This window comes from Ips typographus, linkage group LG2 (assembly GCF_016097725.1).
Source record: "Ips typographus isolate SLU linkage group LG2, UJ_Ityp_2.0, whole genome shotgun sequence".
Taxonomy (NCBI): Eukaryota; Metazoa; Arthropoda; class Insecta; order Coleoptera; family Curculionidae; genus Ips; species Ips typographus.
The window spans coordinates 20238267-20260668 of NC_138423.1; the positions used below are offsets into that span (position 1 = coordinate 20238267).

Consider the following 22402-nt stretch of genomic DNA (forward strand, 5'->3'; position numbering starts at 1 on the left):
CAACAGGTTGCTCAAATACGGCCTTATTGGGAAACTTTTCGTAAAGTTCAGTGTTTCGCGAGCTTTGCATCGAGCATCACTGTTTTCCTCTCGGTTTCTACCAATAGCACGTGTTTTGTGAAATTATTCCCAAATGTGTATTTGAAAAATTATTAAAAACAGCTTAAGAGGTAAAAAATTATTGAGTTTCAACAGCTTTGTTATAGTTTTAACCTAAAAGGAAAAATACAAATATTGGCAAAGTCCAATAAGCGAAATTTAAAAGTTTGATTTATGATTCAAACAGAAATATTTGCATAATTTAGTCTTCTGACCAAGTCGCATAAAGGCAAATAAAACACCACAATTCATAAAAAAATTACAAGTTTTCCTATCTAGTTTGGTCGTCCTAACACAAATTCCGTGCAGTCAATTTATGTATACTTACTTATTTACAATTTGCCTATTAAATATTTACAACATACAACCTTTGTCATTATAATAACTATTTTAAAAGTACAAACAATTTAATTGAAACTTTTATCAATTAAAAGTTGGTGCTGTTTCATTTACTTAAATAAGAAGAAACAACACCTGAAATTCAAAAGTAACCATTAACCTACGAACATTTCTACCCAACATTAAAGTTATTTAAACATTATCGACAACTTGTCCACACTATAAATAACAAACTTCACTTACTTTAAGACATGCACACCATTAACATGATTGACATACAAAAAATGTATGCAAATTCGCTTCGTACACAATGAAGCAAGAAAAAAACAAGATCACAGCACTGGAAAACTGGGATTGACGAATTTTTGCTCTGACAAAGGCACGTCATTAACACATTGGTATACACAGTATATTTGCTACAGAATATACAGTGTGTAGATGTGATTCAGAAAGCAGTATGTAGTAGTAATTTTAGGCCAAAATAGCAATTTATGTCCACCAAATGGAAAAACGAGTATCTTTTCATGGTAGTACTTCTAAAACTCGTTTTCTTCATCGCTCTACATAATACAGTGTTGTTTTCATTATTTGCTTGGAATTTTATTTCCAATTCTGCAGTTTTGTGAGATTTACGCACCATTAGCATTAGACAAGCCTAAAACTGACAGAAGCATGGAAATCTGGGCTTAAAATTTGATTCAGAACCACATCTACACCCTGTATACAATTTTTTCTTGTGTTTTGCACTATTTTACGCAACTAAAATCTACGATTTACTTTCTTCCTTAAAGACACATTCCTGGATTCTGGGTGCACCATGCCGGCCACATGGCTTCCGGTTTTATTCCTCGGCTAATTAGTCGTTCTCGATGGGTAGTTAACCTGGTGTAAACATCTTCTTGGATCATATAGGTGGTGGTGTCTAGCTGCGGATCAGTCCATAAACGTTCAGCTAAAGCAGCTGCTCTCGGCCATAATCGAGAATCTAAGTTCCATTCGTCGACTTGTTCAGTCCAAAGGCATGCTTCACCACCTGAAATATCAAACTCAAGAGTAGTTGTCTACTTAACTAAATTGTCATTTACAACTTTTCGAGTCACTAAAAACACAAAATAACTTATTGATTTTCGTGCATTGACCTAGAAAGTTCTAATTAAATTGTTATTTTCTTTTAACTCATTAAAATTTATTTTTAAAATGTGATAAAACACGCAATTGATGACGCATGAGTAACCCACCCGAATATCAATGATTATCCATGACGTCACTCGATTAACTGAATTGACGTCATAAATTTGCTTCATTAATAATTTATTAGGAATTTCCTGATATTATAGGCCAAAATTTATTGAGGGACCAAGTTGTATTAAGATTACAAAGTTGTGAGGATTTTTACCTAATATTTGTTTTTTATTCAGTCGTAATTGTTGCCAAGGTCTGTGATTGTAGACAGTTTGCCATGGTCGATAAGGATCGCATGCTGCATCTCCTGTTTCTCTCCATCTACCAAACCCACAATCCAGATACCAGGCATCCACATGGGAAATAAGCACTTTGTATCCATCAGATATCAGATCTGGTGTATCAGTCCATTGACTAGCTCCCCAACTTTGAATGGTAATTTGATTCTAAAAGTTATAACTAAATAAAATTATCTAAAATAATAAGTTTGATTGTTAACAACATTAAAACAGTCAAACAAATGAAATACAGCATTCTTTCCAAATTTAACTTCTTCATTGTGCAAACCTCTCAGGATTAGTTAACCAGCTAAACAACTTAGGATTTATTTGACCACCCCAATTCTTAATTATAAACCGCCCTAATGGTTCAGTGTGCCGGGATAATTTTAATTTACTGCCGGCAGCTTTCCATTTAGCAAAGACTTCTAAATTATATTTACTAGCTTTACACCTTGCCTAGTTTTTATTGTATAAGAAGAGGAAATACCAAAAATCAACAAAAACCTCTTTTGACCGCAAATTTTAAGTTGTTAGGTAAAAACTAGAAACTTCACCTACCTTATCCAGATATTTTGTAATATACGGTCGTTTACTCAATTTACTTGACCACACTATAACGTGCGGCACTTTTTCACCCCCATTGGCCTGTTGCAACTTGTTCAAAGCTTTAGTAGTAAACGTGCCCCACAAGTCATGCAGATCAGTGTAGTTGCTCGGTGTATTTCCTTTTTGTAAGTGCTGGGCCCAACACTCCAGATTCACTTCGTCACCACCCAAATGGAAAATTTCATTTTCGCCACTAAGCTCGATCAAATCCCTAAAAAAATTTTTTTTTGAAAAATACCAGACAATTGTTTTGCTGATGCAGTGAAAAATGGGGATTTGATAAGCTTTGCAAGCCATTCGAATAATAAAATTAAGAGCCTGAAATGATAAGTACTACGACGTTTTATCTTTTGTCATTTTCAGGAATTTTCAATGAATATTAATGCCAAGATTGTTTTTTATCTAAATCTGCAAATTTTGCAAATAATATAATGCGGGAAAAACTGTCCGCATGTGCAGTATTTGCGTAAATTAGAACAGTGTTCGTAGTTTGTGATTGGTCAATAGAAAGCAGCAAGCTGAAAGCTGCTTTTCTTGACCAATCACAAACTACTCACTATGCTGAGATTTACGTAAATGTGCATTTACTAGCACTGAGCAATAATTATAAACTAAGATAATTTACCTGTAAATTTTCTCCAGAACATCATAAACATTAGGATTTTCTGGATTAAGCTGTCCACAAGGTGGTTCCCCGCAGTACAAACTCCATGGTCGTTCGTTTATGCATACTGCAAGCTCTCCCAATCCTGCATTCGAACACATTTCATTAAAGTGTACGAAACCGAAAATTAGTCGTTTAAACTACCTTCTTGAGGACCCCATTTCCACCCATTACCAGCATGGGCAGGTACGTCAACTTCTAAAATCGTCCTAATTCCTCGAACTCTGGCAAACTCCACCAAGGCTTTCACTTCGTCAGGAGCGTAAGTTTCCTCAGAACTGTACGATCCGGTCTGAGCTAATTGAGGCACGCTTGGTAGTACCATTGGAAAGCTTTGGGAATCACTTAAATGCCAATGGAAGACGTTGAGTTTAGTGGATGCCATTCCAATCTAGTACAAAAGTACGTTCAGTGACAGACTGATTGAGTTTACTTTAAATTTTGCCTCAAAAACCTATTACGAAAAGTCTGATCAAAAAAGTGGTCTATGGACTGTATTGTACTTCCATCAGGATTAATAATCTTTTGAAAATATACTTTATAAGAGAATTGAAGAATGTAATTAAACTGATTATAAATCAGTTGGAAGTAATTGAATTTCAAACTAACATCTTCATTTGACAAATTTTGATAACGTTATTTTTAAAGTGCTGAATATACAGGCAAATGCAATTTTATAAATTTATTGGAGACATAAATTCACCTTATCCACTTCTGTCAAATAAGTCAAAAGGTTGGATCAGACTATAAAATAAGTCATACATTTATTTTCCCCGCGAAAAGAGCATATAAACGAAAATATCCGAATAGAAAATATAACTTTATGAGGATCATTTTACGAATTTTCTAACAATCAAATCAATTTCTATTATATGGAAATGAATGTGTTTTCCCGACGTTAGCCCCAAGCCGGTCATAAATTAACTTGTTTATCCCCCAAAAAGGTGATGTTGAGAAATTATAAGTGGAATGGCAATTAAACTTACTATGACACGTTTTAAACTTTCAATAGACATAAAATTCCTGGCAGTGTCTACCATAAGGCCTCTGTAACTGAAGGCTGGAGCGTCTTGAATTGTCGCTCCTTTAAGTACTTTTAAAGCTCCCTGATCACCTTCATATTCATCCCACCTAAAATTAAAACACTGGAAATATGTTCAAAATTTAATTTCTTAACATAAGCATGATTATCACTACAGTAAATCTGACTTACGTCTTACCAAATAAGTTGAGATAAAGTCTCCAGACCATGCCTAGCACCGAAGTAGGTCTTGGCAGTTACGTTGGCAATCACATCACTATCCTTACATTTCAGCACTACACTATAACTTTCATCGGTGTTTAGTTTCAGTTTCACCACGTCACCGTGAACAATCGTGACTCGCACTATAAATCTAGCAATATCAGTCTTTTGTTTCGCGTAGTTGTGATCTCCACCTACTAAACTCAACACACTCTCGTTGAAGGAGGCGAAAGCCTCCGTGAGGAAGTTTCTTGATTCACCACTTGCTAGTGACTCAAATTGAAACTGATTAGCGTTGAACACTAAAGCTTTACTACCTGAAATTTAAAACAAAGTAATTTGTAATTGATCTTGTTAAGTATAGTATTCAAGAAGAGTAGAACAAGAAAAAAACAAAGTATTGATTGAGCTATTGGCGTTTCAATTGGATTAAGAAAACGTATTCTGCGACACACTGTATATAAAACAAAAGTATCTTACCCAGTGTCACAGGGCCAGTGGGCTGAGGCCATAACTGTGTGGATCCGCAAAGCATACTGCAAGTGCTTAGAGAAGTCAGTTTTAGATTTTCGCTGATGTGGTGTCGTTCGCATCTTTGGTTTAAACATTGCCACGTCCATTGTGGTTGGTGAGGTTTTCTGAGAGAGAAAAAATTGATCGTATAAACTTTTCAGTATCAAAGATGCCACAAAACTGGAGAAGCCTGAAGCAATTTAGTTGACTAAGTTTTTGTGAAATTCAAATCCACTGAACTGGTCGAGAGAGTTGCAAAAACAATGAAAGTCATCAAGCATCAGGTTTGGAAAACTCAATAATTGATCATAAACAGGAAGATTTGCCTAAAAATAGTGACGAAAAGATTGACATATCTGTTCTGGAAGATATAGCTGAAGATGTCTAGACAAGAATTGGATGATTAATAGCAAACTGTAGTAGAAAATGTAAATAGAAAACGTAGATTTGAGTATGGTTACTATTTTCCAGCTAAGAAAGAAATTAACTTTAGTTAAGCTGAGAGAAAGCCAAAGATGTGGGGTAATAGAACTTGCTAATGATATGTTGTTTGACTGGACTGAAACTTTGCTTGAACTTGCTTTTTCTAGATGAGCATGAACAACACTGTTTTTCTCAATGACATAGCTCAATTTACTGAAAATTAGCCTGTTTTTCATTTTTATAATCAAATTTACCTAAATGTTTTCAGTGACTATATGTAGTTGAAACATATGTTTAATAATCATTAAGTAACCTCTTCGAAGGCAGTCTAAATCAGAATTATTATACAATCAATGTATAAATTTGATTATACAAATCGATTTCCGTATCGTATCAATCTGGAGCAGATGTCACGCCTAACAAATTTGAATTAATCTATCTTAGATCCAGTTTCCAGTTATCATTCATTATTCAGTCATGTTTGAGGCATGTTGCATCAAATCGATAAAGGTCCATATCTGAAAAAGTGTCGAGGCAAATGCAAACCGAATTGCTAAATAAAAGCTCGGAGATCGATCCAAATCTAAAACTATCAGCAAATTCAGTCTCGTTTTATTCGAACGTCATAAAATGCTCAAACCGAAATGGCGGTTATCAATTAGAAAATTAAACTGCTCGTAAATACACCTTTTAGAAATGTAATTGGCTTTTACGCTAATTTCCGTTATTGCTCGGACGCGATTGGATTTCGAAGAGAGCTCGGAAAATATTCCGAAGTTGTGTCCTATTGACATTTTGGAAAGGTTAGAAACTTCGTTAAGATGGAAAATAGTTTCAAAACGAAATTGTTGGATTGATTGTTGTCATTTTAAAGGTTTCACATTTTCAATCTGTATTTAATAGAGTTTCTGTTAGGGTTTGAATATTGAAATAAGTATAACGTTGTATACAGATACAAAAGTTTCATCATATTTCATGCGTCAGTGCTAATCCACACAATTTTACACTTTACTAGAACATGAGGTTTAACAATACTCACTTATTTGAACTATAGATTTCCTTATAGGCGAGAACAAGAGCGTTGAGTGGTTTGGAGGATTGCTGCCAATACAAGTAGATGAAAAGAAAGAGGCAAAGCAGAGTGGCGACCATCAAAGCGCGACGGAGCTCCCCTTGCTTCATACTTTCGAGACCCTGGAATAAGAAAACACCCTCTAGAACTGGAAAACAGCTAAACTACATTTCTATTCCACATGTAGGTAGCCAATGTAATAATGTATGAGATCAATAGCAAAGGCCAGTAATTAAGTTAAAGTATTTAGCTTTTTGGTTAAACACATGCAGGAAACTACTAAACTTAGGATGAGTTGGATAGGTTCAGTTAAACTTCAGATTGACTGTCACCTATACAACTGGCCTTAAATCCTAAATAGAAAACATTGCCAGACTTTACTTTAGTAAAGAATTAAACCTTTTGGAGTAAACAACTATTACCAAGACTACGCATAAACCATGCAGAAAACTAAAAACATATCTTTCGGTTAGGTTTTGATTGACCTATTTATAGGCCGGACTTTCGGTAAAGTTTCCCCTTTTCGGTATGGATCGCTCCAATAACTTGACTAATGCAAACCTACAAGCATTTTCCGGAATTCTATTTTCCGCCACTTTGTTTCTGGAAGACTCGACTGTTCAAACACTAACTCTTTTATTAGATTTTTCGTGCATGCGAAATTCAGGTGCATTATTGGAATTTTCCGCCTGACAATGTGTCTGATTTCCAGACACATCTTGTTTTTAACACATAAATAGATGGATAAGTAAAAATGTCATTTATTTTGTAACTGAAGCTTAAACAAAACGCAAAGACCTTCTTAAATGCAAATATTGCCATCACGTGATTTTGAAAAGTGTCTTAAGTTTATTTTGGTGATTTTTTATTTTTCGCATTTCTGTATGTACCGGGTGACCCAATAAGACTGTTCTTCGGGCAAATCTCGGGAACCGTTCGTCGTATGACTTTGGGGTAAAAAAATTAGTGGATAAATTGGCCATGAAGAATCGCTGGAAAATATTTTCAAGTTCTAAAAATGACCACGAGAGGTGCCAACTGCCATCTTAAATTTGAAAATTGCATTTTCTATACATTTTGCATAACAAACAAACAAAGTTTTAGGAAAGAAACAAGATTTTGAAAAACGGTTTTCACCGGCTTATTTGGAAGTTATTTGGCTACTTTTTCATGTAGAAACAATTTTTTTGATTTTTTTAAATTTGTGTCAAGGTGTCATAACTAACCTACTGGCGGAAAAATGAAAGTTGACTTAAAAAACCCTAATTTTGACTTATAACTAAGTTTTTCAAGCTAAAAACATAAAAATGATAGTCAGACACCTGAAAATTGACTTGATAGGTCAATAACAAGTTTCTGAGCCAATTTTTAAAGTTTGAAAGTCAAAATCAACGATTTTAAGCCAACTTTTAATTTGAAACGTTGAAAACAATGTCTGGGACATGAAAATTAACTTAAAACCCTAATTTCTGGCTTGGATGTTAAAATATTAAGGATAAAAGCATGAAAATAACAGTCACAGTCCTGAAAATTTACTTAATAGTCCAATTACAAGTTTTTGAGTCAATTTTTAACATTTAAAAATCAAAATCAAAGCTTTTAAGTCAATTTTTAAGCTAAAAATGTTAAAAACAATGTTAGAAGAATGAAAGTTGACTTAAAAACCCAAATTTTGACTTCTAACTAAGTTTTTCAAGCTATAAACATAAAAATGACAGTCAGGCACCTGAAAATTTACTTGATACTCCAATTACAAGCTTTTAAGTAAATTTTTAATGTTTGAAAGTCATAATTAAAGCTTTTAAGTCAATTTTTAAGCTGGGAATGTTAAAATCAGTGTTTGAAAAATAAAAGTTGACTTAAAAACCCTAATTTTGACTTTTTTTTTTCTAGTTTGAACTAAGATTTTTCAAACTAGAAACATATAAATGACAGTCAGACAAGTTTCTGAGCCAATTTTTAAAGTTTGAAAGTCAAAATGCAAGATTTTAAGCCAATTTTTAATTTGAAATGTTGAAAACATTGTCTGGGACATACAAATTTTGACTCAAATTTGGGATTTTTGGGCTTAGTATACTAACAGCAACCACATTCGATTTTGCTCAAACAAAGTGACCTTTTTACTAATTTAAAACTGAAGAACACGAATCTGAAATCCAATTTGCTTTAACTGGAATGATTTTGGACATAACCTTGAAGTAAGCAATTTTGACAGTTTTTAGGGCGTGGCACTCTAAATAAATTACATTTTGACAAGTGACAGTCTACGTTACATTTCTACCATTAACCTAAAGCTAACTAGGCAGTCAAAGACAATTTTTAAAATTGAAAAAATCTAAAAAACGAATGGAAAAAATAACGACAAAAGTCAGAATTTCGGAGATGAAAGAGCGGTTTTTTGTTTCTTGTGGTATCCAATACCCAAAAAATAACCGTAATGCAAAAATTTAAAAATTTTGGATATAATTTTCAAAAAAAAAAAAAAAATACCAGAAATGGATAGAGTTACGTAAATTGGCTTTTTGTAACCCCAAAGTTATACGACGTACGGTTTCTGAGATATGGCCGAGGAACCGTCTTATTGGGTCACCCGGTACAGGGTTAGTTTGTATATTTAAACAGCTTGTGGTGACTTTCGTTTTGCAAATATAAAAAACTGTTAATACAAAAGTTCTAGGGCTTCTCTAATTCTCTTAAAATCATAGACAAAAGTAAAAAATAATACAAAATTGATAAATTTTTAATGGACCACCATATACATTTTGTGATGAGTTAATAGATTTTTTTTCTTCTGATTTCAAAAATATATAAAAAGTCGACATTTGTTTTAGCCGTTTTTCATTATTGCCACTTGAAAATTGTAATTTTATTGTTTTTTAAAATCACAGGTGAAGTTAAATTGACACCTGTCAACAACGTTTTACGTTTCCCATTAATTTTGTTAATACACTTTGATGTGTTTTATCTACTATTTAAATCTATTTTATTAAATAAACGTAAATTCGAGTGATTACCGAAGTAATTTCTCTAAAGGTGAAACGGAATGAATTTGTTTAATTTTTTATTAATAAGTCGAGTTCGTTCGACTTTCTACCTATACATTTGACGTCACTTAATTAAAAGTGACTGTAGCTAGGCCAGTCCCTTGCTATAATATAAACTCCAGGGTATCGATTATTTCTGGAAAAATTAGTATGTAGTTTCAGTTCCCTTTGTACTAGACTAGCGTACGCGTAAAAATGCGGTCTGAAAGGCAATCAGTAAGTTTCAATCTTTACCAGAAGATAATATAAAAATACTATAATTAATAAATAAAAAAAACACTGTGTATACTGTTAAGGGCATTAATTTTTTTTTTAGGTTTAACTGGAACTTAGAATGTGTGCATTGATTAGAACGTTACAGAGTGTTTCAAAGATGAAATCGTAAAAAATCCAGAACTAACAACACAACGGCTTTAATAACCAGGTGAGTAGTAAAGGACAAATATTTTCACAAAAATAGCATTTTGTTAAACTGCTGACTGATGCCACACAGACCTAATTAAAGTTAATATTATCCGTACGTCAGTTTGAAAAACCTTAACTAGAATACACAGAGAATATCCGATGATCACGTAATGCCATAAACGTGGGCAAACTTTGTTTTAACCGCCCTCTGTCTACACTGTCAGGCAATTTTTCGAAATTCTAATTAAACTTTAGATAAATTGCAAAAACACTCTTTTAAGCAGCCAAATTAAAAACGGGGTATTAGTTAGTTTTGAATTCGTGGGTGAACGATAATAGAATTGTTAGGATAATTTGAATTTAAAAATTTCAGGTGTAAAATCTATATGAGAAAATTTGCAATTGCACCTTCTACTAATGAGGACCTTTTGAATCAAACACCTATGAACCCCCCACTCGGGTCTTCCCCCGCCCCTGTGCATGGGGTTAACATTATATTGGGAGGGTAAGTTTTCATTCATTAACTTGGAACACTCTGTATTATTTGAAAATTCATAATTCAGGGCAATGCTAAGTGGAATCATTTTGGGAATATTCATCCTTTGCTATTGCTGTCACAAAACGAACAGAAAAGCCAGTCCCAGTTTATCGTCGATGATTTGGAGAGATCCTGGATTGTCTTTGCAAATATACACGGTGGAAGCTGCACAAAGTGTAAGTAAAATGTTAAAAGAGAGTAATTGGTTGTTATTTTTGTCTTAGTTTATACAACTTTTTTTTTTATTCGTCACGTGATCTTTCTGCTGTTCACAATAAGTCTACAAGATTTTGTATCAAATCAAAAATTAGCAACTGTCAAGTAAGGACAGGAACAGAATAACTGTCAAAATGGTAACGTGATCATTTAAAGTTCAATTAAAATAGTGAAAATTTTCTGCAATCTATAATTATTAAAGTTTGAAAATATCTAATATCAAATTGTCAAATTATGAAATGCAGACTAAAGCTGTCAAAACAGTTGTATGTCAAATTATTGTTTTTTTATGGTATTTTCAAATTGCTAACAAAATTGAAAACTGTCAGTTTCTAACAATAGTCACGTGACCACTAATATCAAAATTAATTTTTTGGAGATTTTTTAGAGGTTGGTAGAAATGGAAGACTACGAAAGAGGAAGCCCCAGATGCCTTACCCCCGCCCCCCCGCCCCCCTACGACACTGTGGTGTCCGATCAAAAATCGGCCTCAGTAAAATCTGCAGACAGTACAGGGTTGCCATCGTATGAGGCGGCTTTACGTAGTTTGAGGCCGGCCTCACCTGTTCACTGGACTCAATATGCGTGATTCAATTTTGTCTAATAAATTTAATTAGCGTTTAGTGTAAAAATTGAGTGAAAAACGTTAATCAAGAAGATAATTCTATTAGTAGTAAACACAGTAAAAAATTTAAATTTAATAAAAAAATTGTAAAATTATTTTCAGTACATAAATCTAAACTTTGAATTTGAATGTAAAATATCAATTTTGCAACTAATTTTTGAATTCAGAAATGATTACATAAAAGTGAAAAGCCTTATTGTCTTGATTTTCTTCAATACAATTTTCTGTCCGCACTTGCAGCTTGAAAATCGAATAAAATACCCCCAAACTGAAATTCACACAACTGTCATAAATTAATTTCTTTTTGAGCTTTTAATGTGAAGAACAGTAAAATTGGCTTTAATATCTTCAACGTTGTGATAAAACTAAATTAAATATATAATAATATTAAACAACTTATAATGTATAAAGTTTTTAGGAAAAAATAGCATAGCATAATACGTAAAGTTTGCCTTGTAAAAACTTTAAATAAAAATTAATTTAAAGATTAAGCCACAATCAAACTGAGTAATAAATAATAAATAAAAATCGCATAAACAACAGTTTGTTTCTGTATTGTAAAAACTGATTTTGAATATAACACTCTCTTAACCAACCCTTAAATAATATAATTTTTCCAAAAGCGTTTTAAAAAACTTTCCAGATTTCACTAGAATAAGTCACAACACTGATGATGCACAATGATGATGACACACACACAATGACGTCTCATTAGTGCCGTTTTCTCTGTACAACTTCACTAATCTAAAATAAGGTGATTAAATTTACATTTTACCTGCATTACATACCTTTCAAACAAGACACAGAACAATACAGTGAATTTTAAAATACATTAATACTCCAAGTTTGAATTTGACTACGACAATGGATTCAGAATTGATAAACCGGATAAACGCAATTGACATAATTACATCTTGATGCTAGTTTAAAAGCACGCAAATTACATTTCTATTGATTTAAATACAGGTGATTAATGACTGAAATTGACGTAAATAATATGTAATATAATGATAATATCAAAGGAAAAAACACTCTCTGGTAAATAATATAGACAATAAAGTATAGTTTGGCACAAAAGCTAAGTAGCACATGTATAATTTAGGTTGACCTTGGTGTGCAATAAGCGAAGGAGACGCTGATGGTATAATTAGTCATGTCATACTAATAATTACAGATTACGCTTTCTAATTTCGAATATCCTCCTACGCCATTGTTGTAAAAACAGTAAAACTAGCTTTATGGGATACGTTAAATGGGTTTGGTCTACAAGAAATTGTAAATGTTAATATAGAAAACCTAGAAAAATTTGGTGGGTTTTCAGTTGAAAATTAGCAAAGCTAGAAATAACTATTAAAATAAAAAGGGTTTCGTTACTCCTTTGGTTGATTATAAGTTGGGACACCAGGTAAAAACCTACAGCTAATGATAGAAATCCTTGAATGAAAAAAAAACAATGTTTGCACAATTTCCAATTGAATTAAAAATAAACGGAATGCATGAAAGAGTTGATAGTTGATATCCGGAGGATGTTGATAGTTAACTTTAGTTCCGTAAAATTTAAACAGTAAACAGAAATATCATACAAATAAACGAAACCAAAAATATTGACGTTTTAGCTGTAGAACCATTATAATAACATAATCGAGTCATTAATAAGTCAGTAATGGTCTCTGATTCTTATCTAGCCTACCTATTGTCATTGAGGTTATTGACTTTATGGTATTTATTAGCGTATATACAGGGTGTATAATCATGCACCCACACTGTGCAGGAAGTCCAAAAAAACATTTTTTTTTAAACAGGTGTCACGCAAGGAAGATGAAATACAGTTTCAAATACAAAAACAAAAATATGACCAAAATTTGCGAGTGACAAAACTAAAAATTGATTGGTAAAGTAGCTTTCAAATGGCAACGTTGCAAATTTTGACCACAAAAATAACGATAAAATTGCAATTTAAATGACAGTGTTGCCAACTTGCCACTTTTGGGACAAAATAGATTTTTATAGGTTACAGCTTTAATTAAACATATTTTAAAATATTCTGCAAATGTTACATGTGCTACTATTTTACTTGTTTACTACTTAAAGTAGTTGGTTCAGCTACTTATTTCAGCTCTACAGGCAAAAGTAAATAAAGTAAAAACTCCTTAAATAAATAAAGCAATAAAACTAACTTTACAAAGTAGAAAAATTAAAAAATTACTACTTTTTTAGTAATTTTTAGGCAATTTTGCCTCTGTTAAACCAGAAATACAGAATCAAATTAAATATTGACTTTTTTTATGAAAACTTGGCAACACTAACCTATCAAATTGTATTGTGAAGAAAATGAAAAAACCAGCCAAGAACGATGCTACGCAGTATTCGTAAATGCAAATTTCCAGTTCTAACACAACACTACGATGTTATAAATCAATTTTTATTAATGATTTACAAACATTAACAAAATCAAGGGTATATTTCATATTGTGTTGACTAATACTACCGTATCATCTTAACAATATGTTGAATGACTTACGTGTTTACAAATTTATTAGTAACTTTCCAATCAAATCCTGTAAGCTACCTGAAAACTCGATTTTACTTTTACTAATCCACTTCCAAAAGTTAAAAGCTGTAAATTGCTTCAAATAATCAAAATTCACGAATTTTTAAGTCAATAATAAAGCAAATCAAATTTTGGTTGCACTAATTTAAAGCTATAATGTAAACTAACAACAAAACCAAATAGATACATACATACTGACATTATTATGATAACCCCCACGTATTTTAGAACCGCAAACTGGTTCATCGATGTCGTATAAGGAGCACTTTTTACAACAAATAAAGAGGTTTAGCATAATTATGCATTTTATGGTTGATTTCCCTGTATAAAACTAAAGTTTGACAAATTAGTGGTTTTATAGTAAATCTGATTTGTTTTTGCACGAATGAGACAGCTTTGCTTGCGCAATTTGCAAGTTTGTTTGGCAAATGGACACTTCAAGAATTAATGAATTAATTACTTTGTGCAAAGGTTATAAATACAATTTTAATTAATTAAATTGAGCAATTTTGGATACCTACCAGAAAGTTTCTAATAAAACCAAAAAATACTGCACTATGTCACGCTCTGTTCACACATTTAAAAAAGTTAACACACATAACTGTAAAAAAGTGAAAATTATCGAAAGTGTGACGTTGTTTTGTCCCAGATCGAGTCATGTGTAGTCTAGCCGAAAAAAAGAGTACATTTTCGACTACTTAGCATACATTACCGGCAACGTACCTACACGAACGCGACTTGGTACGGTACTAATATATTTCGAGATCTTGTCCTATTTTTAAAACTGATCCGCTTAATTTACTTTTAGGTTCTTCACATGTGATATGCTCGTCAAATTGATTTCTATAACGTAAGTGGTCTTGACCAGACTGGACGAACTTTAATATAATCAAAGAATAAAAGTATCAAGTCTAAAGTTGTGCGAGATCAAGGATTATACTTTCAGAAACAACTGCTTACTAAAAAAAATTCCTAAAAGATAACAATGTCTTTATCATATACAAGTTAAGATAAATGGCACTTAATAACTATTTAAGTTGAAATGCAAATAACCTCAATCAGGCCAGGTTAAGAGACTTTTCAGTTTGTTTTTCTTTTAATTTCAAGTCAGATTATCAATTCACCAAGTCGTCATTCAACTGAAGAAAAAAAAAAAACTCTTGTCTTTAATAACTTTAATCACCTTGTATAAAGTATAATTTAATCACTCCAGTGTTTGCAACTCTGACCATCAATAAGCAACATTATTTTTCCTTATATGAGAAGTCCAATCAAAATTTGTGCCAACCTAAACTTCAATATGGACAATGTTTTCTGACAAAAGGTATCTGGCAATTTTTTTAAAAAATAGACGCTCTAGGATTGTGGTAAAAACGTTTGGCAATGTTTGGGGGGTTGTCAGTCGTATTTAGCGAATTCCACAATAATTCTAGAGGACGCAGTTTTCAAAAAATCTTGGAAGAGATAGAAGAGGTTTTATAGGAGGTATTAAAAGTGTTTCACAGTGTTTATAAGCGTCTGCCATTTGAAAAAGTTATTCAAAAAGCCTACACATGACATGACAACATTAAAAAATTGTTAAACATTATAGAACACTTGTAGAGGCATCTGAATTTTTTAGGAGGTTTTCAGCAGCATCGAAATGTTTCTGGCATTGCCAAAATGATTCTACAGAGAAGTTTCTGATAATTTTTAAAAATTTTCAGAAGGTTTAGAAGACTTGTAGAGGCCTCAGACATTTATTTCTAAAATAATTCTAGAAACTTCAGACAATTTTCAAAAATTCTTGGCAAAAGCTTTAGAAGACTTGTAGAGGCTCCGCAATTTTTTTTGGGAGCATTTTAGTGGTATTGAGAGGCTTCTGGCATTCTTAAAATAATTATAGCAGCTTCTGACAATTTAAAAAAATTCTGTGAAAGTTTGGGAGACCTGTAGAGTCCCCTTAAGTTTTTGAGGGCGTTTTAGTGGTACTGACAACACTTCTGGCATTCCTAAAATAATTATAGCAACCTCTGAAAATAATTTAAAAAATTCTGTGACAGTTTAGGAGACTTACTGAGGCCCCTGATAGCTTTTGGGAGCTTTTAAATACTATTTTTAGAGGTTTCTGGTATTCATAAAATTATACAGCAGTTTTTGACTGTTTAAAAAAAAAATCAGAAGGTTTAAGAGACTTGTAAACCTCCCAGACATTTTTGGGAACATTTTAATGGTATTTAGAGGCATCTGGCATTAGAGAAGTTTCTGTCAATTTTAATAAACTTTTAGTCCCAAGTATGTCAGCCTCAGTAACTTTATATTATAGGTATACTTTATATTATAAGTATAAGTAATGAGAGGATTCAGCGCTATAATGCAATTGGTAATCAATGTAATAGACACACGTATAGGGTGATTTGTAAACATTTTTCTACTAGCTCACGTGATTTTGGCACATCAGAATTGAAATATTTCGATTGTCCACTGGTGATGTAATTCCAAGCAATTATTAAGAGTTAATTTAAGCTTTAAAAAGAGAAAATTCGATTTTACATTTAACAGTTAATTTTATCTGAAAAAGTTAAACTAAATATCAAACACATTTTTTTTATATTTTCAGCTGGGGCTCTATAAAACACTTTTTCACTGTGCCGAACTTCTTCTTACCTTTAAACTTTGATTCATTCAAGATAAAAGCCCCAAACTAAATGTAAGGAAATCATTGACAAAACTCGACAAGCGTGTAACACTGATTTCGCCTCTCTAGCCGACCAATTGACACTCGAATCAAGATTTCTTCTATTGTGTCTACCTGGTTTTCCAAGGAAAAAGACGCTGTTTAAAAATTGGCACTCGTATATAATTTAGCAAACAAACCGGCTCGAAAAATTTAACAAAAATCACGTTAACTTGGACGCGGTGCGATTTTGCCACGGCATGGTTGGCAACGTTTCGACATGGTTTGGTGTGGTATGTACCAGTGACCAGGTAAAAACCTTGGCCGTCTAGATGACGATGGCCTCTCCGTGGATGTACGAATAGTGGTTTGCCTTCTTTCATTTTCTTGTCGCCCCGGCTCGCACAAAAATGTCTATGAAAGTAAAATCGACAGCCCAGAAGGTAAACCCGCCTAAAGTGCCTGCAGTTTGATACGGTCCAATTATTTTAACTTCACTAAAAATGTATTAACCAAAGCAAATAAAAATTCTGCAAGCTCAGTTCATAAACTTAAACAAATTTAAAGAGAAATATTTTTAAAATTGCTTCAGAAATTATTTCCAACACCTCATTTCCAGGTTTGGGAATGTCCGCTGGCTTCCACGATCACCAGATTTGAATAAGTGTGATTTTTTCTTGCAGAGGAACCTAAAGGAGAGAGTGTTTGCTGAAAAGCTACGATCGTTACAAGATCTCTATAAGTGCTATTTGTAGTTTATTTTCCTTCCTCTTCCATCTGGAACACTCACATGGGTTTATAGGCATATACAATGTGCCCCAGATTGGTTATACATGTGTACCATAAAAGCTGCAGAGTGGTTTGAGGAAGAAATTTTTCGAGTATTTTATGAGAAACTGATTTCTAGTTGCCAAATTGTATTATTCTTTGCTGTTTTCCGGAAAAATGGGAGTTAAATACTACATTTTGCTATTTAACCAATTCAAAGCCAGTTTAGTAAAGAAGATATTAGTAGAATATCATTTTTGAAAAAACTAAATAAATATAAATTTAAAAATTGAATAGTCAACGATTTAGTATTGATTTTATGAGTTCACGATATTAAGAAAAGAAAAAATAAATTTAGACTTTTTTATCCAAACACCCTGTATAATGGTATATATATTTTCAATAAGCTGTATTCGAGGAATGATGGTAAAAATTGTAATTGTATTGATTTTCAAAATCACAATTGTCATAAATAATCAAAAAATAGTGAATGCGTTATCATCATTTGACGTCACGATGATGTCATTTGACAGTTGGCCAATGCATTGTTTTGTTAAATTACGTCATCGTGACGTCAAATTTCCTCTGAAGCATCAACTCAAATTCAACACAATATTATATACTTTTGGTATCAGAATTCAAAGATCTATCAATTAATCATAAAATATACCGGGTGTTTTAACTTTTGTGATAACAGTCTTTTTCTACTTGCTAAAAATTTGTTACCAGTCTAAATATACGCACCAACCCTGTATACATTATTCCGTTTTTTTAACTGAAGCCTTGACTTATAAATAAAATTTTAATACGAAAACTTCAGTATTGTTGCTCATCTCACCACAGTTACGTGACATTGAACGCTCAAAAGCGAATAATTCGTGCAAACATGAAAAATATCACACCTAGATTCATTGTCATGATCAGCAGTCTAGGCGTACGGTCGTTTCATGCTCGCCAAACAGTTTTTCGTCCACCTAATCCCAGGAAAAACGTATTTCCGAAACAGCGAAACGGATCCGAAATATAAGGTTAGGAAAAGTCGTCCGAATAACTGGACGCCATTGGATCAAGGTTTTCCAACTTGATTTTCCGATCGTTGCTCGCGATTCTGCGCTTCGTGATCAGCTGGTTTTCCACGCGTAACGCGGATATTGTTGTCGCAAAAGTACGCGTAACCTTCAACGATAATAATTGATAAACCGTGGCTATTAAAATCGTAAATTAGTATAAAATGTTGTTATAATTCAGTCGTTTAACTGGTATTTATTTGTAGTGCGGTGCGCTTACAGACTGGTTAGTAGAAGATTTTACTCATCAATTCAAAAGTAAGTTAAATTTGTTTCGTCAAGGTTATAATAACAACTATTACTTATTTAAAATGTTATATGTTTTGTAGATTAACTAAAAATGGCGCTAAGGACAGTGACCATAATACGAGTTCCAACCCAATACTATTGCTTCGACAGTTATAGCGCAAGAAAATATCAAAGAAAATCACAGATGCACAGAGAAATCTCCACAGGTTGGACTAAACCATACAAATTCTTTAATTTGTTTAACTAATTATAACTGAAATTGACAGGACCGAAGTTGATAACCCCTTTAGATGAGGCAAAGAAATTTATGAAAAATTGCTTTCTGGCTGTGGGTGCTTCAGCACAAAATGCAGAAACTGTTTCTAGTAATTTATTGGAAGCCGACTATAGAGGACATTACAGTCATGGAATGAACCGATTAGGTACGTTTATATCTCATAAATTTTAAAGTAAACTTACTGGTGACTTATTTATAGAAATGTATATTAGAGATATCCAGGATGGTACCACAGATGCCAACGTACTTCCAGTAGTACTGAACGAAACCGTATCTACAGCATGTTTGGATGGGAAAAACGGTTTAGGAGCTGTGATTGGCAAGAAAGCGATGGAAATTGCGATACAAAAAGCTCAGGAGACTGGAATTGGTTTTGTTGCTGCTAAAGGTCGCTATCATTTTTTTCCTCAATAATTTGTTAAAAAAAAACAAAAAGTTTTATCCGGAGATAACAAAGAAAGCCAAAAAATTAAATTTCTTTTTTTATCACTTTTTTATTGATTATTTTAGAAAAGCAATGGCACTTTTTGCACTGTATATCTTTGAGGAGGCCTCTAAGGGTGAAAACACCTTTATGTAGCCTTATAGAGCATGAAATTTGCTTCAACTTCTTTATTCACTCTGTGATGGCTTCTTAAAAAACGGAGCTATGCTTAATTGAAAAAGAACTAAAGCTCTATCAACTATAGTTTATGAGATAGCAATGCTAACGCATTGAAAATGTAACCCTGAATTGTTGCTATTTATTGGCAGTTCACACTATAACAATAACAGGGACAATTTCTTAAAACAGGGTCGAATCATTACGGAATTGCTGGCATGTATACCCTGCAAGCCATTGAAGCAGGATTGATTGGATTCAGTGTAACTAATACGTCACCATTAATGACACCTACAAGAGCTAAACAGGTATGAAACTACTGTTTTAGTTAACTTCTTCCAAAACCCGTAATTTTTGTTAATACAGGCAACTTTAGGGACGAATCCACTATCTTTGGGCGCTCCTGGAAAAGATGGTGACAGTTTTGTATTGGATATGGCCACCACTGCTGTAGCTCTAGGAAAGGTATTTTACCAGTTTGCAATCATCTCCGTTTAGGCATAATGTACGTTCATTGCCTAGATAGAAATAGCCAAAAGAAAAGGGGAACCAATTCCGGAAGGATGGGCTTTAAATGATGAGGGACTTCCGGAAAACAACCCGACGATAGCTTACAAGTCGGCTAAATTGATGCCTTTGGGAGGAAGCGAGGTAAATTCGGGCTACAAAGGCTACGGTTTGGGAATGCTAGTGGAAATTCTTTGTGGAATTTTGTCAGGTAAAGTTTGTTAAGTATTGTGAAGATGAGATTTATGCGAATCATCACTATATAAAACTGCAAAATGTAGTTAAATAATAAAGTAATCATTAAGGATCCTCTTTCGGTCCTAATGTGAGAAGATGGGGAGCGTCACATGAGCTAGCCAATTTAGGACAAGCCTTCATGGCCATCAATCCTAAAGTTTTTGCTCCAGGATTTGAGGATAGAATGCAATCTCTAATTGGCTACTTACGGAATCTTGAGCCTGTAAGTGTCAAGAAGCTATTTCGTTATTTACTTAATTAATGCCATACAGGTTGACAGTAAGAAACCCGTCTTGGTACATGGAGACAAAGAAAAAGCCCATATGGAAAAGGTTCACCACGAAGGCGGACTCAGATATGTGGAAAATCAGCACAAGACAAACAGCAAGTTGGCAGAAGAGTTGAAAGTTGATCGGATGGTGTCTAAAACTGTTATTTTAAGTTCTGATGAGCCGATTGATTGATTTTTTTTTGTAATTAATAGGTGGTGGTACCTACCCTATCAAGGTTCACCCAATTACGACTAGAAGTTGAAATAATTGTTTTTTGTCTTAGAAAGTATTCTTCAGCACGTTGGGGAGCTCCACTGTTCAAAAACATCGAATATATCTTTCTTAAAAATACTCTTTATCGTAAAAATACTACTATCTAATTATCGGGGGTAATTGCACAAGTGCATAAAAATTACCGATAATTTTGCCTGAAAACTTGTTATCTCTTAACTGCATGAGTTTATTTTCATATTTTTTTGGCGAAAGAGCCCGACACCGAAGGTGGAGGGCTTTTTTAGAAAAAAATATGAAAATGACCGAATGCAGTTTGCAAAGATAACAAGTTTGAACGCAGAATTATCAGGTCATTTTTAAGGCACGAATGTAATTTTGGGGAATATTTCCCGAATAAAGAAAATGTTTTGGTTTTGCTGCAACTATAGATTGCTCAATGGAGCTCAATGAACAAGTTCCAAACCGTTCATTAATTTATTGTTGACATCGCGTTTGACATGGTTTGGTTATAAAAAGTCAAAAAACTGCGCAAAGACAACAATTAGTATACTAGCAATAGGCTCTACAACAATGCAGTCGTTATAGATACGTACAGTGCAATTATCGAAATGCAATTATCGCTGTCATTCTGGTGAAAATGCACTGCTCATATGGGACATTTAACACATGAGGGAAATATTCATAGTAAATTTCGATGTTTTCTAGCAAGAAAATGTATAACTGGCACACCTTCTCTACAGGGTTATTGATTGAATTTAGACCACAACATTACAAGCTTTATTTTTAGTTTTAGACAAGAACTTTTAATACAAAAATGATAGATACGAAGATCTACTATTTTTGTAGATAAAATGTAACTATATGTGTTTCAAAATTACGTGTCTTACCAAACTAACCTTAATAGACAGAAAACAAATTGAATGTCGATACAGAAGATATTAGTCAAATAAGCCTAGAATTTACGATAGAATTCGAACTTGCAATAAAAAATATAGCATCATAAAAAAGGTAAGTTTGGTTAGTCACGTAATTTTGGGACACCCTGTATAGATATAAGATATATCTATCCTTTTCGTATTGAAAGTTTTTCTCTAAAACTAAAAATAAAGCTTGTATTGGGGTGGTTTAAATTTTTTAAATCAATCACCCTGTACAATTTAACTAATATAATAATTCTCCACGTTGCTGTCATTAATAATATTCAGTTGTTTGCAATACATGCAAAAATGTGTGTTCAAAGTTGCTGTGAAACGATTTCATTCCTTATAATTTGTACATACTGTATAATAAAATTCTGCTATAGAATAAGTCAAATTTTAATTAAACTTGAACAAGCAAACAATATTTGAAGTTCAAAACTTTAATTTAGGTCACTTTGTTTAATTTAATGTTGAGTTTTTTAAATTATACTATAACTACAGTTAAAAGATTTAAATTTTAGTTTTTAACGCAAAGAAAAATGTTTATAGTGTGTTATATTATATGTTGTTGTTAATTAAATAATATTATTTTAGGTTGTTGAAATTTGAAATTAAATAAATGTTTAATTAATTTTTGTAATTTTGTTTATTTGATATGCTAGGTGAGCAGTCAAGTATGACATGTTATACGCGTTGTTTCGCTTCATCAGTTATGTTCTTTAATAGTCAAGTAATTTCAATTTATTATATTTAAAAAAATGCGGCATATTCTCACTTATCACTTTTTGTCTTGTGTAACGCCTTAAGGATGCC

General features: G+C 32.8%; 3 protein-coding genes across 9 annotated transcripts; 2 read left to right on the top strand and 1 right to left on the bottom strand.

Moving 5' to 3' along the window:
- Positions 1 to 346: 346 nt before the first annotated feature.
- Positions 347 to 18264, bottom strand: fdl (beta acetylhexosaminidase fused lobes). Of its 5 annotated transcripts, XM_081996128.1 has the most exons (11): positions 16658 to 16805; positions 16448 to 16592; positions 6390 to 6544; positions 4895 to 5052; positions 4392 to 4731; positions 4158 to 4302; positions 3316 to 3562; positions 3133 to 3256; positions 2460 to 2718; positions 1835 to 2066; positions 347 to 1471 (listed from the first exon to the last, which is right to left on the bottom strand). In XM_081996128.1, the coding sequence occupies exons 2-11, from the start codon at positions 16463 to 16465 to the stop codon at positions 1224 to 1226; spliced, it is 1926 nt and encodes a 641-aa protein (XP_081852254.1). In that variant the 5' UTR covers positions 16466 to 16592; positions 16658 to 16805; the 3' UTR covers positions 347 to 1223. The 5 variants fall into 5 exon arrangements, with proteins under 5 accessions (XP_081852254.1, XP_081852257.1, XP_081852255.1 ...); XM_081996131.1 differs by lacking the exons at positions 16448 to 16592; positions 16658 to 16805 and adding an exon at positions 18128 to 18264; XM_081996129.1 differs by lacking the exons at positions 16448 to 16592; positions 16658 to 16805 and adding an exon at positions 14323 to 14568.
- Positions 6469 to 11790, top strand: s-cup (spermiogenesis-related protein stanley-cup). 2 transcript variants are annotated; one of them, XM_081996137.1, is made up of 5 exons: positions 6469 to 6605; positions 9783 to 9890; positions 10245 to 10376; positions 10435 to 10585; positions 11014 to 11790. In XM_081996137.1, the coding sequence occupies exons 3-5, from the start codon at positions 10258 to 10260 to the stop codon at positions 11212 to 11214; spliced, it is 471 nt and encodes a 156-aa protein (XP_081852263.1). In that variant the 5' UTR covers positions 6469 to 6605; positions 9783 to 9890; positions 10245 to 10257; the 3' UTR covers positions 11215 to 11790. The 2 variants fall into 2 exon arrangements, with proteins under 2 accessions (XP_081852263.1, XP_081852262.1); XM_081996136.1 differs by lacking the exon at positions 6469 to 6605 and adding an exon at positions 9554 to 9682.
- On the top strand, positions 18235 to 22221 carry LOC145740581 (putative oxidoreductase YjmC). Of its 2 annotated transcripts, none has more exons than XM_081996135.1 (11): positions 18235 to 18253; positions 18499 to 18550; positions 18622 to 18747; positions 18808 to 18963; positions 19018 to 19206; positions 19612 to 19727; positions 19786 to 19884; positions 19942 to 20137; positions 20232 to 20386; positions 20436 to 20824; positions 21355 to 22221. In XM_081996135.1, exons 3-10 carry the CDS (start codon positions 18633 to 18635, stop codon positions 20625 to 20627), a joined length of 1218 nt encoding a protein of 405 aa, XP_081852261.1. In that variant the 5' UTR covers positions 18235 to 18253; positions 18499 to 18550; positions 18622 to 18632; the 3' UTR covers positions 20628 to 20824; positions 21355 to 22221. The 2 variants fall into 2 exon arrangements, with proteins under 2 accessions (XP_081852261.1, XP_081852260.1); XM_081996134.1 differs by lacking the exon at positions 18235 to 18253 and adding an exon at positions 18299 to 18441.
- The last annotated feature ends 181 nt before the right edge of the window (positions 22222 to 22402 follow it).